The sequence below is a fragment of the Pleurodeles waltl genome, chromosome 7 (genome assembly GCF_031143425.1).
Source record: "Pleurodeles waltl isolate 20211129_DDA chromosome 7, aPleWal1.hap1.20221129, whole genome shotgun sequence".
Taxonomy (NCBI): domain Eukaryota; kingdom Metazoa; phylum Chordata; class Amphibia; order Caudata; family Salamandridae; genus Pleurodeles; species Pleurodeles waltl.
In genome coordinates, this window is record NC_090446.1 from 1,337,569,417 (window position 1) to 1,337,585,845 (window position 16,429).

Below are 16,429 nucleotides of genomic sequence, written 5' to 3' on the forward strand. Positions count from 1 at the left end.
ATTCCTTAATGTCCCACTTATTGAAATTGCCTCCGCCCTATGTACAAGGTGCTAATGCACCCCCGATGTTACAGCCTGTTCAGCCGCCAGTTGTGCTTCCGCCTGCTCCAGCTTTTCCACATTTGCCTCCTCAAGTATTGCCTATGCCAGCTTTGCCTTTAACTCCTTTGCCTTCTGCTCCTTTGGCAATTCCTAATGCTCCTTTAGTTAATTCACCTAATACCTTGTCCCCTATCCTTATGTCAAATTCTCCATCTATGCGTAAGCGATTTGCAGATACTGTCTCTGGTCTCTTATCACCTTTCTTTGAAGCTTTAAACGTGTCTCCAGCTTTTTCTCGAAGACAGTCTCGTAGTCAATTCCCAGACTCCGAAGAGCGAGAAAAATTGGACTTACTTGCTTGTAGATGGATCAAGAAGCGTCCCCAATATAGTACGTCTGATATTATGTCCACCTTTCTGCAATGGAATGCACCTACGCAGAGATATGTTTTTAAAGTTATGTGCGATACTCTCGCTAAAGAATGGGAGGATATGAATTTGGGTTCGGTCCCACAGGATCTGTTAGATGTTCAGGCTGACTTTGACAAAGGACTTATTGTGGGTCCTAAGGTTGAAAACGCTGTCAGAACACTTATTTCTTTCAGATCCCTATTGTTCTCACAGACTTTTCCTGATTCTGATCCTTCAGTTAGGACAGCACTGAAAAACTATCCCATGAGAGAGGTTTCTCCAATATGGAAGGAAGAAGTTGCAGCAGCAGGTGCTAATCCAGCTATTCCTGCGCATTTTCAGCGCATATGGATACATGTCCCCTGGAAAAGGTCTGAAGTTTTAGCACTTAAACAGTCACTACCAGATCCACGCAAAAATCCTGCTGGTTACTATAAAGAGTTGTCGCAAACAGTTGATGCATGTACTATGAATCTAGCAGATATTGACATGTTGATGGGAAATGTAGTTCCACAGACAATATGGGCTAAAATTCGTAGAGAGGATCACGCTCAAGAATTAGGCGGCGATTGGAACGCTATTATTGCCGCAGATAGAGGTCAAGTAGGTGGTGCAAAGCCCGATGCTTTGATCTCAGAACTCCCTGGTAGGATTATTACATTAATGAAAACAATGATGCCTGCTTTGAGAGTTAATTGGGATAAGCTAGCAGCATGTAAACAAAAGAAAGATGAAAGTGTTTCCGATTTCTTTACCCGATTCGAGGAGACATTCATTGATCACAGTGGTCAAGATATGGCTACAGAAGGGGGACAGCGATTATTTGTGGATAAGTTCGTATATAACTTGCTTCCTGAACTATCACACAAGCTAAAAGACTCAGAGAGTTCATGGGCAGTTTCTTCTTCCGCCCAGATATTGGCTACTGCACAATATTATGAAAATAGAGACAAAGAAGAAAGGGAAAAACAAGAGAAAAAGACGAAAGAATTAAAAACTAAAGTTCTCTTGCAACAGGCTTATCCTCCTCGTTATGTTCAGCCTCAGTTTCAACAGCCTCCGCAGTTTCAGAGGTTGTATCAAAAGCCTGAACCATTCATTCCAAGACCTTTGCTAGGTCCCAATCAATGTGCTTATTGTAGGGAGGAAGGTCATTTTAAGAACAGTTGTCCGGCATTGTTGCAGCGTAATGGAGCAACATCTGCTTCACGAGGTCGTGGTGGTCTTCAGTCAGCAAATAGAGGTAGAGGTCGAGGTGTGTTAACCCAAGAGCAGCGTTCTTTTGTTCCTCCAAATTCCGGAAATTACTTTGACCAGCAAAATGTTAGGTCTACACAGTATTACAGTGAGGATCAGTATATTGAAGGAGGGAATGAAAGTCTTCATTTTGAATAGGACAGCCATGGACAAAGTAAGGGGGTTACGTCAATTCCAGTGGATCAGAATGGACCTTATGTTAATGTCACTACAATGGGTGTTTCAGAGCCATTTCTTTTAGATACTGGTGCCATGAGAAGCTCTATCATTCATTCTAAACTCCCTGGCGCACCTTTGTCTGGCTTAACGAATGTATCTGTAGGATTTTCTGGCGCCCCTGTTCGCAATCCAGTTTCTTGCCCTTTGCCTGTTTCAATAGGCCCTTATGATTTAGAAGCTCCGCTTCTTCTGACGAATGGTTGTGGTGAAAATCTGTTGGGTTTAGATCTATTAAAAAGAATGCATGCTACGATATATTGTTCACCTTCTGGTGTATACCTCACTCTAGGACAGAAAATGACTAGTCCAATGTACTTATCAAAAGATCAATTCCCACCTGAATTGCTTTCTCTTCCCGAAACGCTTTGGGCTACGGGTCCGAATGACGTTGGTTGTCTTGAGATCCCACCTTATGTTGTTACTCTTAAGCCCAATGCTGAAATGCCACGTATTCCGCAATACAGAATCTCTACTGAAGGTGAGAAAGCACTTCTGGAAATTGTCCATGATTTGATTCAGAAGGGTGTGGTTGAGGAAACGAGAGGAAATACATGTAACAGTCCTGTTCTTCCGGTTCTTAAACGCACTGATCCTTCTCAGCCTCCTGTTTATCGTTTTGTAATTGATCTTCGGGAGGTAAACAAGATTGTCGTACCGCAGTTTCCTGTAGTCCCAGATATCACTGCTCTGTTGACGATGATACCTTCTACAGCGACTTGGTTTTCAGTTGTTGATTTAAAGAATGCTTTCTTTAGTATTCCCATCGCCGAAGAGAGTAGAGATATTTTTGGTTTTTCCCTCGGAGGCCGAAGCTTCCGGTTTAAACGCGCACCTCAAGGTTATTGTGAAAGTCCCTCTGTTTACAGTCAAGCTCTAAGATGTCATCTTGATGCCTTTTCCTTACCGTCCGGTGCCGCTCTCATTCAGTACATGGATGACTTATTAGTTGCCGCTGATTCAGAGGAGATTTGCAAAAACGTGACCGTTGCACTGTTGCGTCATTTGTTTGATCTGAATCACAAGGTTTCTCCTTCTAAATTACAATATGTCTGTCGCGAGGTGACTTATTTGGGTCATCTCTTGTCAAAGGAGGGACGACGATTGACCCCCGAACGAATTCAGGCAATTGCACAAATGTCAGTGCCATCCACACAAAGAGAGGTACGTGCCTTTTTGGGCATTACTTCTTATTGTAGACAGTGGATTCCGAGTTTCTCTTTATTGGCTAAACCGCTGTTGGCGCTAACTTTAAAAGATACGCCTCAGCCTCTTCCGTGGACTGACGAATGTCAGAAGAGTTTTACTGATTTGCGTATTGCTTTGTGTTCTGCTCCTGTATTGGGTACTCCTGATTACAGTAAGCCCTTTACGCTCTATGTCCACGAAAGAGAGGGTTGTGCATTGTCAGTCTTAACGCAGCGTTTTGGAGATCAACAGCGACCATGCGCATATTTCTCAGCTACGTTAGATCCAGTAGCTAAAGCATTGCCTAGTTGTCTTAAGGCGACAGCGGCAGCAGCAATTTCTATTCGACAGTCTGCTGGAGTAGTGCTAGATAATACTCTCATTGTTATGGTGCCACATGCAGTGGATACTTTACTAAATAGGACAAAAACGCAGCATCTTACGAGTGCTCGGTTGTCCGGATATGAGCTGACGCTTTTGGCTAGTCACATACACATCAAACAATGTAATACCCTGAATCCAGCTACTTTGTTGCCTCTTCCAGAAGAGAGAGATGTCTCTGAACAGCATGATTGTTTTCTCCGTACTGAAGAAGAGACTAAGGGTAGAATTGACCTAAAAGACACGCCATTAGTGAATCCAGATGGAACACTATGGGTAGATGGTTCTTGTTTCAAGCTCCCGAATGGAGATACAGCTTCAGCCTACGCTATTACTACTTTGCATACGATTGTGGAGACAGCACGCATTAGACATAATTCAGCTCAGGCAGCTGAATTGATAGCCTTAACTAGAGCGTGTGTGTTATCCAAAGGAAAAAGAGTAAACGTGTACACTGATAGCCAATACGCTTTTGGTGTAGCGTTTAACTTTGGGCGTTTATGGAAGGAAAGAGGATTCTTTACTTCCCATTGTACTAAGATACAACATGGTCAATTAGTGACTGAACTTCTTGAGTCACTTACAATGCCTACTCAGATAGCGATCGTGAAGTGTAGTGCACACAAAAAGATTGTGGACGATGTTGGTCGAGGAAATGCATTTGCAGATGAGGTAGCGAAAAAGACAGCCAGAGACAACACAAGTCGAATGTATGTTGCAGGTCCCGCAAACTGCGTAAGAGAAAAGGGAATGTGTGAAGATACAGTAGAGAGTGTGAAATCAATTCAAGGAGAGGCTACGGAGAATGAGTTGAGAAAGTGGAAGGAAAGTACAGGAATGTTAGATGAGATGGGATGTTGGGTTGAATTATCAGAACATCAACGTTGGCTGTTACCAGATGCTTATGTACTACCTGTAGTTACTATGGCACATGGTCCAGCTCACCTAAGTGCAAAAGGAATATGTAAACTTCTGGCTCCAGTGTGGCAAAATGAGGGGATCCCAAAGTGTGCAAATAATGTAGTAAAACATTGTATTGTTTGCTTGATGTACAATCCGGGAAAGGGAACCCCAACTCCAGCAGGTCATTTTGCTCCTCCGACATATCCATTTGAGGTGTTGCAGATCGATTATATTCACATGGAACGATGCAACAACCTCAAATATGTTCTGGTGGTAGTATGTGCTTTTTCTAGATGGGTAGAAGCCTACCCTCTGAAGGACAATACTGCTTTATCAACTGCCAAAATACTTTTGAAAGAATTCTTCCCTAGGTTTGGTTTGCCGCGCATTGTCTGGAGTGACAATGGGAGCGAATTTGTGGGTCAAGTCATGCAAAAAGTTTGTGCAGGTCTTGGCATAAAACAGAAGTTCCACGCGGCGAATCACCCACAGTCGGCTGGTTTAGTAGAATGCTACAATGGAACCTTGAAGCTTAAAATTGCTAAGGTGCAAGCTAGCACAGGACTTAATTGGCCTGATGCTTTACCATTGGCTCTTCTGTCCACCAGAACAGCAGTACACTCTCGTTTGGGGCTTAGCCCTTACGAAGTGATATTTGGTCGCCCAGCTAATGTATGGGGAGTTCCTCGCCCTAAGAAATACTCAGACTTGCCACACCCGATGTTGATTGACTACTTGCATGACCTTACAACTAAATTGCGTGTTCTTCATCAACAGGTTCAGAGTGCTCTACCAGAGGCTTCCACAGACCCAGGTCATTCCATCCGACCAGGTGACTGGGTCTGCACGAAAAATTTCCAACGACAGAGAAATTTGGAGCCCAGATGGAGAGAGCCACGTCTGGTTCTTTTGACCACAAGAACAGCAGTTAAAGTCGAAGGAAAGAAAAACTGGGTGCATGCCGTGCACTGCAAGAAAGTGCCTTTGCCCTTGCCTTTCGATCAGTGGGTCCGTAGAGGCATCAGTGACTCTGAAAGTGAGAAAGTTCCGCAATTTGTACCATTCAGTGATGCGCGTCTAATTGGAACACTTTCTGAGAAAGAGGACGACGACATCCTTCAAGAAGCAATACCATCGCATCGTCGCTTGAACACGACAAATCCAGGAACATTGTTTCAAAACCAGACTGCCTCTGGACAGGAACGCTATAATTTGAGACCAAGACCAAAGAACTTGTAAATTTCTCTCCTATGTAGTACTCTATCCCGGTTGCAGGGTCACGGTAGGAGTCTTAGTTACGACCTGAGTAAGTGGCAATAGGCCTGCAGGACCTCACAGTGTCATAGGACGGTAGATAATCGTGACTACAGTGATTGAGGAAGATTGCCGTGAGCATCCACTTAGAAAGATGGAGGCTACATTAGATAAAAGAGAAAGTAAAAATATAAAGAATAATTGTAAAGAAATATATAGTCGTTGTAGTATTGCTCTATGCGTCATTATATTGTTGTGTATTCTTTTGGCATCTGTAAACTGGATCATTATTACTCTGCAGCAAAAAGTTGTCTCTTCTCCTACCTCTACATCTTCTTCTACTATCTCTCCGCACCTATTTCACACTCTTCCCCAGCATGAACTCATCAGAAGAACTGAATACTTTAACAATTCCTTCGTCCAGTTGTTACATCAACATCAGTTAGTGATCAATACAACTGACTGTTGGGTGTGTGGACTCATACCACATACGGTAGAAAAAGGAATGCCATATTTAGTTCTTCCATTCTCCTATGAAGGTTCCGCTTGGGCTTATTTTGTCATTTTCAATAATGCATATCAAAGTAAAATTAAACAACCTGTCAGTTCACATAGTGTTGGTTCAGATTTCAGTCATAGTTTATTGATAAAGGGAATGGTAGCTATGGCTAAAATCATGGAAAAAAGTGAAGCTTCCATAGATTAAAGAAAAGCATATACCAATTGGAACATAACTAATTACATTTCCAGCCTCAATGATAAGGTTGAGCAAGGAAAATCTCCTCCGATACGGGTCATACCCCAACAAGGAAATTTCTGTCTGCAAATAAATGGTAGAACTCCAAACACCGGACAAAGAGAAAGTTTATGTTCCCATACATATGTTTATTCAGCCCTGAATCCACTGCCGTTAGTACCATCTCAAGGTACATACTTCGTTTGCCACGATAGGGCTTATACATGGTTGCCAGCTGATTTCTCTGGTACTTGTTATATAGCCTTTCTTCTTCCCCCTACATACACCGCTCCTGCGAACCATCATAAAAATAGATATGGCAGAGGGATTGTGGATTCGAAAGACACAGCAGGACAAGAGGGAGGAGATTTCCTCAAAGGATTTCTTCCCTTCTGGGGTCCAATGGCCAACAGCAGAAATATAAGGCAATTGGTTCGTGTCGTAGAAACCACCATAGACATCACTGTAGGAGCTTTAAGTAACATTACAGCTGAACTACAGGCTGATCGTCTTATGACCTTGCAGAACCGTGTTGCCTTAGACTTTGTTCTTGCGGACCGTGGTGGAGTATGCAAATTGATCGGATCAAGTTGCTGTATTTTCATACCTAATGACGCTCCGACAGTATACCAAGCTATCTCTAAGTTACACATAATCTCCGAGTCGATTCATCAGGACGAAGGAGATTGGTCCTTTTCAGAGTGGTTTTGGGAATTACTGTCCAAATGGGGTTGGAAGGTATTGACATTCTTTGGAGTAATTTTAGCTTTTATATTCTCTTGTTGTCTTTGTATGCACTGCGGTCCTGCCATCTGCAACCTATGTGCTACTGCATGTATTCCCAAACCCAAGTCACAAAGAGCAGAGAATATCAAAATGATGGTACAGCAACAGCTTGATGACCTCATGGCCATAGACATCGACTCAGATTAACATGAGTTTGTGTATCTTGCCTGAGTTCTGGCAAAAGGAGGGTCTGAGGAAATTCGATTTTTAATACGATCGTATCGACCCGCCATTTTGTGGCCCGCCGCCATTTTATGTTGCCTTCACTCAGGCAGCACAGCGAACGAAGTCCATTCTGCCTTTTCTGCTTATTCTGCAACATGGTGTTCAAAACAGCCTTCTGCCTCTATCTTTACAAGGCTGGTATTAAGGTCTGACCGAGTACACTAATCCCTGTCTGGTTTTCTAATCCTTGTTTCAACTATCTGTAGGCTCACACTATTCTCCGCCGATCTTATCTTATCGTCTGGCCTTCGCTGTCCTTTGCTAGTATTCTCTCATTTCACAACTGTCCTCCAAACGCACACAAAACTTATCGCACCACATGCAACTTCGTTGTGGATCAGTTAATGAATTAGTTCAAGGGAGGGGTGACAAACACAGCTGGAGGGGAGGCAACCTTAAGTCACTTGATACTTTGTTCTGTCTTGTTTTCCGACATTTCTATTGGCTCTGTTCTATCTTTACATTATTCTAACTGGCTCCTTTCTATGTGTTCTGGGAGTGTATGTAGTTAATAAATGGTTTTTATACGGTATATAAGATTGTGCGCCACAAAGTAAAGTGGCAGTCTCCTGAGAACATACCTTGTGTACTTCTTGGACAACTGTACTAGCTGCAGCTAATAAATCTGATCTTTTACGCCTGACAGAGTGTCCCGTGTCTCTGTTAGTTGAGGCAGGTGAATCCAAGGAGATTTCAGGCGTACCCTGCGCCGCCAGGCCCATAAGGTTCTGGTTCTTCACGACTCCTGGAGTTCACTTCTTTTTCTGGGTAAAAAAGAAAGCAAGTCTAGTCCTTCAGAGCTCTTCTCTGGTACAAAGCCCGTGTGCCCACCCCAGTGATGTGGCCAAGGAAAAGAGCAACACCTCCTCTATGGTCTCTTCAAACTAGTTCTGGGGGCAGCTCCTTTCCCAGTGTTATTGGTGTCTGCCTAACTGAGTGAACAAAGGAAGTTGTCCTGTCCAATCAGCTGATATCTGCCTCTGACAGGGGAGGCCCTTTGAAGTAAATGAAGTTCCTTGGCACTGCTCCCCACACACAGGCCTTTACTCTGGGAGCAGTTTTCACACCTAATTAATCTAACTTTCTAAAAATACATTTTCCTTAATAGTCATCAAAAACCCGACTCAACCAGTGAAACATGCTTTTAATAGATATTACAAGAGCGTAGAAATGAGATTTCTAACTGTTACTCAGCTAGAGATAGCATTATTCAATGTAATAGTGCACACATTTGTTTTCTATGAATCCTTCATACAGTGAAAATTTATTGTGGGTGCTAGTCACTGTAAGGACATGTGTACATTTCTACTTGTCCTATTTTAAATACTACACACCCTGCCTTATGGGCTTTAACTCCTGTCTATGGGTGACGTATTCATATTTAAAAGGACCTGTTATAAGTGTTTATTTGGACAGGTCAAATTCAATTTAAAAAAGTGCTTCACTCAGGCTAAAATGGTAGTCCTGAAGCCATATTTGCAATGCCACTAGATGGAACAATATAGTATATAAGATGAATATGCCAGTTAGGGTATGCCATTTCAACCATGTTAAAAGAGGAGCACAGTCACTTTACTACAGTTTAGCAGGGGTAAAGTGCATCGAGTTGTATACTGTTATGCAAATTTGTAGAGCACACCAGCACCCAGGATAGTAACCTGGTGCTGAGCAATAGTGAGTCTAGCCAAACCTAGGGCCTCGTCAGACTACTCGAAAAGCCTGTAAGGAAGAGCCTCTAGTGTGTAGTGACAGGTCATTCCAACTTTTAGAAGTGAAGTAGGATTAGGCACGACCACCGGATCTGCTTTTCCATATGTATCGGATGTGCCAAGTAGGAGTCCAGATGAGCTGAGGTGTCTGTAAGGTTTGTGAAAGCAATGCAATGGTTGATGTATGCTGGGAAAGTATGGGGTAGTGCTTTGAAAGTACTGGTGAGGAGTTTGAATTCTGCATGAGCCAGTGGTGTTTTTTTTTAGGTATGGTGTGATGTGAGTGGCACTTGAGTGGTTTACAGTGCTTCCTGCTGCTGAGTTCTGAATGGTCTGCAGCCTCTGGTGAGTTTTTTGTTGTTCCCTGTATAGATGGTGTTACAGTAGTCCAGCTTGCTAGTGACCAGGGTGTGAATGATGGTTTTATGGGTGCTGATTGGGACCCTCTTGAAAATCTTCCTCACCTTCTTCAGGCAGTAGCAGCGTTCATTTCAAGTGTGCTGTTGATGACGACCTCAAGATTCTTGACGTTGGTGGTGGAAGTAGGTGTCGGTCCTAGCTCTTTTGACTACCATGGTGAACTGCTCTTCCCAAATATATGATTTGGTCTTGTCGTGTTCAGCTTTAGACAGTTGGTTTTTATGCAGTGGGCGATTTTATTCATGCTGGCAGTGAACTTGATCCGGATACTAGGCATCTTGTTTGTGAGAGAATGAGTTCCGTGCCGTTGGCACAGGCGAGGATGTTGATGTTGTGATAGCAGATGGTGCTGGCAAGAGGGATCATGTATGCATGGAAGAGTGTCAGGTTTAGGGAGGATCCTTGAGGAACTCGTTAGATGAGGTCCAGGCATCTGAGGTGTACAGTGCCAGGCTGACTAAATGGGTTCTTCCAGCCAGGAAAGAGCAAATCCATTGGAGTGCGTGTCCATGGTTGCCAATGTTGTGAAGACATTTGATGAGGATTGGGTGGGAGACTGTGTCAGATACTACTGAGAGGTCCAGGAGGATGAGGGCTGTCATGCCTCCTCTGGAGAGAGTCACATGGACATCATCTGTGGCAGTTATGAGGGCAGTTTCTGTGCTGTGGTTGGGTCTGAAGCCAGGCTGAGTGGCATCAAGGAGTTGGTAGTCGGTGAGGTATTCAGAAGCATATGTTGATGATTTTCTCTAAGGCTTTCAATGGGACTTTCATTGGGAAGAGTAGCAGTCTGTAGTAGGTGAGCTCTAAAGGATCCGCAGAGGGTTTTTTCAACAAAGGGAGAACAGTTGCTTGTTTGCTAGCATACGGGAAGGTTGTGGAGGAGGTGGAGGCATTCAGGATGGGTGTGAGCATGGCACTAATGGATTGAAGTCCTCTGGAGTAGATGTGGTGGGGCCACTGAGTCGATGGACTTCATGGTGGCAGAGGCTTCTTCTGGGGTGATGACAGGCCGTGTGGTTAACATTGGTGGTTTGGGTAAAATCGACAGGTGTCTGGAGAGGTCTGCTAATTCAGGATGAAGTTTCTGTAAATGGGGATGTTTCATATAGCCCCCAAAAAAAGACAGGGCTAAAATCTGGGGGTATTCCATCAAAAGTACAGGTTCTCATTACGAGTTTTGGGGTGCATGGGGGCTTTGATTGCAAAAGGTGCAGCAACATCAGAGGAGGTAGTTGGGTGGAATAGCAATGTATTTAGGTGAAGATGTTTTAGAACAAGTTCTTGTTCTGTCCCACAATTGTTGTGGTAGGGGTACTGCTGTAAGGTTTGGAATGGAGTAGTGTGAGCCGATGGTCATTTCTAGGTGGGAATGTAGAATGGTGCACAGGGCACTGGAGCAGTTAATAAGTAAATATAGAGGGGCTACATATGGATAATGTCATGAGTATAACCATGGTGTAGCAAAGAGTTTGCTGGATAAGAAAAAGGGAGAAATTCTGTTAGCAGAAGACTTGTGTGAGCTATATGTCAATTACTCTGGCTAATGAAGGGAATCAAGTGTTTGTAAATTTATGTTTGATGAAGTCTGAGTGTTATAGACCAGGCTTTCCGTCCCAAGAACTTAACAGGCCCAAAAATGGCTTGTTAAGTCTTTACAGTAAGGTGCCCTTCATCTGCTACCCTATATCTGGGTGCCCAAATGGACATCTAGGAAGGAGGTTGTGCAAGGTGTGGGAGGCAGTGGAAGACGTTCCCAAGCAATGTCATGTTATCTAGCTGAGCCATCACTCTGAACCTGTACTTAGCTATGGGGGCAGGTAGCCAAAGCAGGAGCAGGTCTGCCAACCTATCAAATGCCACTATCAGACTGAAAATCAAGAGCAAACGAAAGACAAGGCAGGTAAAGTTTACACAAAACTGTCTACTTTAACAATTATATGCTCTTTACCATCCTCGGTTAAAATATACCCCCGACCATCATGGTGGGAGAGACATTTAGTAAAATGAGCATGAGATTCTCCCTTCGGCTGCGGCTAAAAATAATTGAATATTCATTTAGAGAAGAGAAAATCAATGTATGGAATATGTACTTCCAAGTGGCCATGGCAGCACGGGAGTAATGTAAAAGGATGCTTCTGAACTTCAGAAACCTTGATGTACATAGCTAAATGTACATGTAAATATACATGGTTAAATGTTGTTCTGAATATTTGATATTTGATGAAACAATAATATAGGTTATAACAGGTGGCTATGTATAACACATTCAGAATTTTGTTGATTAAATGTGTTAATTAAAATTACACTTAGATAGAACTGCATTTTCATTTGCAGATTTATTTTCAGAATCATGCCATACACCTCCTTCAACACACTTGGCATATCAGATGTAGTTTCGCCTACTGAAGCTCACACACACTAAATGAGATGATAACTAGTTACCTGCAGTAATTGAGCACGGACATGGGCCTCAACCAAGTGGCTCTTTCGGAGATTTGCCACACGCCACATGAGGCAGAGCTTTCCATCCCTCATGGCGATCACTGCATTTTCGGTGAAGACCAGAGTTTCATTCCGCTTCTTGGGCTTGGCAATCTTGGCCATTATGGCCCCTATAATGAAGGCATCAATAATGCACCCTACAATGCACTGCAGTACCACAGTCAGCACGGCTAAGGGGCATTCCTCTGTTACACCTCGAAAACCATAACCAATGGAAGTCTGTGTTTCCAAGGAAAATAGGAAAGCAGCCATGAAACTTGTTACTTGGAAAAAGCATGGCGGAGGAGGGATGTCCTCAGATGATGCATCTGGAGGAGGGGCCAGGTCGCCGTGCAAGGAAGCAATAAGCCAGAAAGATAAACCAAAGATTAACCAAGAGACGATAAAGGTCAGCGAGAAGATGAGGAACATCCACCTCCAGCGGATATCCACACAGGTGGTGAACAGGTCCGTCAGGTAGCGCTGGCTCTTTTCGCTCAAGTTAATGAACTGGACGTTGCAGTGGCCATCCTTCTTCACAAAGCGACTGTGTTGGCGGCTTGGCTTTGAGTGCGCCTTGCCATTGTGGTAGGCTGTTGGCTTCATCCTCTGGGTCAACTCCGATTCTTCCTCCTCTCGCAGCTGCTCAGGAATGTCATTACTGGCACTGAAACGTCGGATCGCACGGGCCACCCCCATAGCAAGGGGGCCCCTTGGGATAATGGTATTGCTGCCCAGCTTGACGGTGGCTTGAAGACGGAGCAGAAATTTGGTGTTCAGTTAAATCACTGGCAAAATTCGTTCATCGTTTTTTTAAATATCTATCGAGTCCTAAAAAAGGTTGAGAGAAACAAATAGAAATATTGTCATATTCACCAAGTCTTACATGGGTTAAACTATTACTTATGTTCATACATAGAGTCACATGAGCACATTTCTACTCTTGTCTAAAGCTCCTCTCCAACCCTTAGGTGCAGATTTCTTCAGTGTACATCCTTACTCGATCCAAGATTCCCTTGCCCACATTATGGTTTTATATTTATTTACAGTGGAATGTTGACTTTTCTGCTAAAGGAAACGGCTCATCACTTCATAAGATCTTGCTAAACTCGTTTTGTTTTTATCTCTCACTACTAAGTAGTAAATGAATCTGGGAAGTCCACAAACTCGGATAATAAAGGCTGGATGACATAAACTAGTGAATTACACTGGTTGGTGATATTTTTTAATTCGGTATTAAATATATTAAATTGTTCATAAGCGATGCTTTGCTACCTTTTTGCACTATATTACGAGTGACGTATAATTTGTCAATTGTACTTCTCGCCAAGCATAATTTATGCATTAAACATTTTCTACAAGTGTCTGCATTGGCATACCTATATTTAATTAGTGTAATTTGTGATACACGCGTACATCATACAAATAATGCTGTGATTCTTTTACGAGCTACACGGTTTACAGTTTGCCAAAGACAACCAGGTCTGAAAAGTAATAAGTGTGCAGAATACTAGTGCACACAAAGTAACACTAACAAATGATGTGTTATTTATTATACGAAAGGGGGGCAAAATATCACCTATGCACACTTTAGCATGGATGTAATAAATAGCTACACTGGGTGTAATTTGTCAAAACGCCACTAGTCATTCAAAGTTAAAGCCGAACTAGAGATGTCATAAGGCAAGAGTCTGATTACTCGGGGATGAAAGGGGTGACATGTGACATGCTTGTGGGACGCAGGCTTAGCCAATTCTACTGTGAGACGTGTAGGCTTCTGGAAATACCGTGCGCAAAGGTATGCTATGAGATGTTTAATGCTTCGAATACTGTTATAAATATTCAGTAATATCAGGTTCCCTGTCATGCGGTGCACAGTTAATGCAAATCAGCATACATTGTGTTAGAACATGCACCACTCTCACCTTGTTCAATCTCACTACCTCCACAGCAAGTGATGATCAAGCAGTTATAACTAGTAATGCCTTTGGGCAACAATTATGACCACAGGCAGTAATGATCATGGAAGTACTTCACTATTAATACACATCTGTAGTCCTATTCATTAACGAGCATCGCTGGACCCAGGTAGTAATTATTATAGAAGGACCTAGGCAGTAATGAGGATGAATGGCCCTAGGTAGTAGTAATCATCATTGGCTCTTGCAGTAATGAGCATCCAAGGCAGTTCTCAACTGGCAAAGTCCACATTGTCCTACAAAAGACTGAAAGACAACGAAGACTGGAGTAGCAAACCTCTGACCCAACTTCCTATCTGCAATCAGGACATTTCTGCCCTGGTCCTTTTAACTCCGGCATAGTATTGCTAAAATAGAAGGTCTTTGGCAGCTGACAGCTGCCATAGTGTCTTGCTCGACATTGTGATCTTCATCACAAGACAGCAGTCACATGTCCTTAGCAGTGGGACTCCACCACGTTCGTTATCAAGGTGAGGGAAGATGTTTTTGCTCCCACCCAATCTACATTAAATTGGGCATAATGAGTTTGAGTCTCTGGCTCCTTGTTTTTCCACACACTGCAAACAACGTAAGTTTAATTCGTGTTTAATGGGGAGTATCATGTGTAATGCAAAGTAAAAACAGTGGGAAATTCACCAGTTAATGTAGCAATGTGAGCTGCATCGTCACCGATGGACCCAGGCAATGAAGACCATCTATGCCGCCAAACAGTAATGAACATGACTCTCCCCAGGCAGTAAGGAAAGGTTGTGGGCTGTAACAAGCAAATATGTTTATTTATTTATTATTAATGTACTTGTTTATTTATTAAGACGTTTTGTAAAGCAGTACAGGTCTACATTTGGTTACTTAAAAGTGCTTGACAGAGGAGAGAAAAGTACATATAATAAAAAGGGTGGAGCTAGAATTCTGAGGCATAGAACAATATCTGTATCCGACATTGTTCGATGGCCTTTCCTTTTCTATTTTGAATTCAATTGAAGGCAAGTTCAAATAGATCAGTTTTCAGAGGATTTCTGAAGTGCATGGAGCTGGGTGAGTCCTGACTCAGGATTTCTAGAGTCTAGGCCCTTGCATGCCTAGTGATTGTCCTCTGTGCTTCATCCTCTTGAATGATTGTTGGTGAATCTGACAGGCAATCGTTGAACATAGAGCTCTGGTTGAGGTGCGAGTTTCTGCAGATAAAGGGACCCTTTGATAGCGTGGCCAAGATGGTGGACGGAGCGGACGGCTAATCAGACTCCGCGCCAGGCTCAAATATCATCCTGCAAAGATCATGACAGCCGTACTATCCAGCCGTACGGAATGTGACTCCCGGGGCTTAGTACACCGCCCGTGGCTGCTGTGCTGCGCGGCCGCTGCCGGGGGAAACCCGGACTGACAACCGAAATGGGGCCCGCGCGGGCACTGGGCCAGGCTTTGCAGGCTAGCGGACCAGTCCCTGGGGTGCCTGGAGGAGGCCGACTGCAGAAAGAGGGACCACGGGGGCCTTTGGAGGCCGCAGAGGGGCAGCCCCGGTACCGGTGGCATGCCCTGGCGCCGTGTGAGCACGTGGCCCACGGCACGTGAGGGATGCCTTGCCTGGGTGCTGGATCACGGCGCAACTGGATCCGGCGGTGAGGAGAGTGCAGGCCGCGTGGGTGGCCTGCAGCCGTGTGCTGCGACCGTGGTGCAGCGTGCTGCCTGTGGGGAACGTGACGGGGTCTTCACTGCACTCCCTCCTCCCATGCCCCCCCATAAGACTTGGATTGCGCATGGCGCTGGGGCTGAATGTACCATGGGGGGTAGTGACCCAGTTAACTAGAGGTACCTGTGGCTGGGACAAAGACACGAGCCTCGAGTCGCCACACGGAGTACATATTGTTGGCTTATAGGGCAGGGTCTGGATGAGCGGCGCGTGCCTTGCGCCACGAGGGTAGCGGACTGTGGCTTGGATCCTCGCCATTTATGGTGATGGGGTGCAATAAATCAGACAGACCGCACCTGACGGGCAGGGTCCACCTGTGCTGGAGGAGCAGAGGGACCCTGGGGCCCCTCCGGATTCATCGGTGACGGCTATATTAGGGGCGCACACACAGAAATTTTATGACATCCTTAACGCAGTACAGAGTATAAAATCCACTTTGGATCCTAAAATAGATGCCCTGCATATCGATGTGTGCCACTTGCGTGAGGAGCATAAGAAACTGAAGGAATGTGTCACCACCACTGAAGGCACAATATCGGAGTTTTGCCCCTCTCTGGCGAACACCACCAAACATATCAAGGACTTACAGGAGGAGGTTCTGCATTTGCACCAACGGCTCGAGGACCAGGAGGGTAGATCCAGATGCAACAATATCCGTGTGGTGGGTCTGCCGGAACAGGAGGGCCCTAGCTTGGATCTATACATGGAGCACTGGCTGTCCCAATCAGTCCTACAAGGGAAACATTCATCTT

General features: G+C 44.2%; 1 protein-coding gene across 2 annotated transcripts in view; it reads right to left on the reverse strand.

Annotated features, from left to right (window-relative positions):
• Positions 1–16,429, reverse strand: part of KCNJ14 (potassium inwardly rectifying channel subfamily J member 14) — a 162,323-nt gene that overhangs the window by 19,290 nt on the left and 126,604 nt on the right. For both annotated transcript variants that reach the window (XM_069200694.1, XM_069200695.1), the window contains one exon: positions 11,973–12,842. In XM_069200694.1, the coding sequence (XP_069056795.1) occupies positions 11,973–12,710 (738 nt within the window). In that variant the 5' untranslated portion in view covers positions 12,711–12,842. The remainder of the gene's footprint in view (positions 1–11,972; positions 12,843–16,429) is intronic.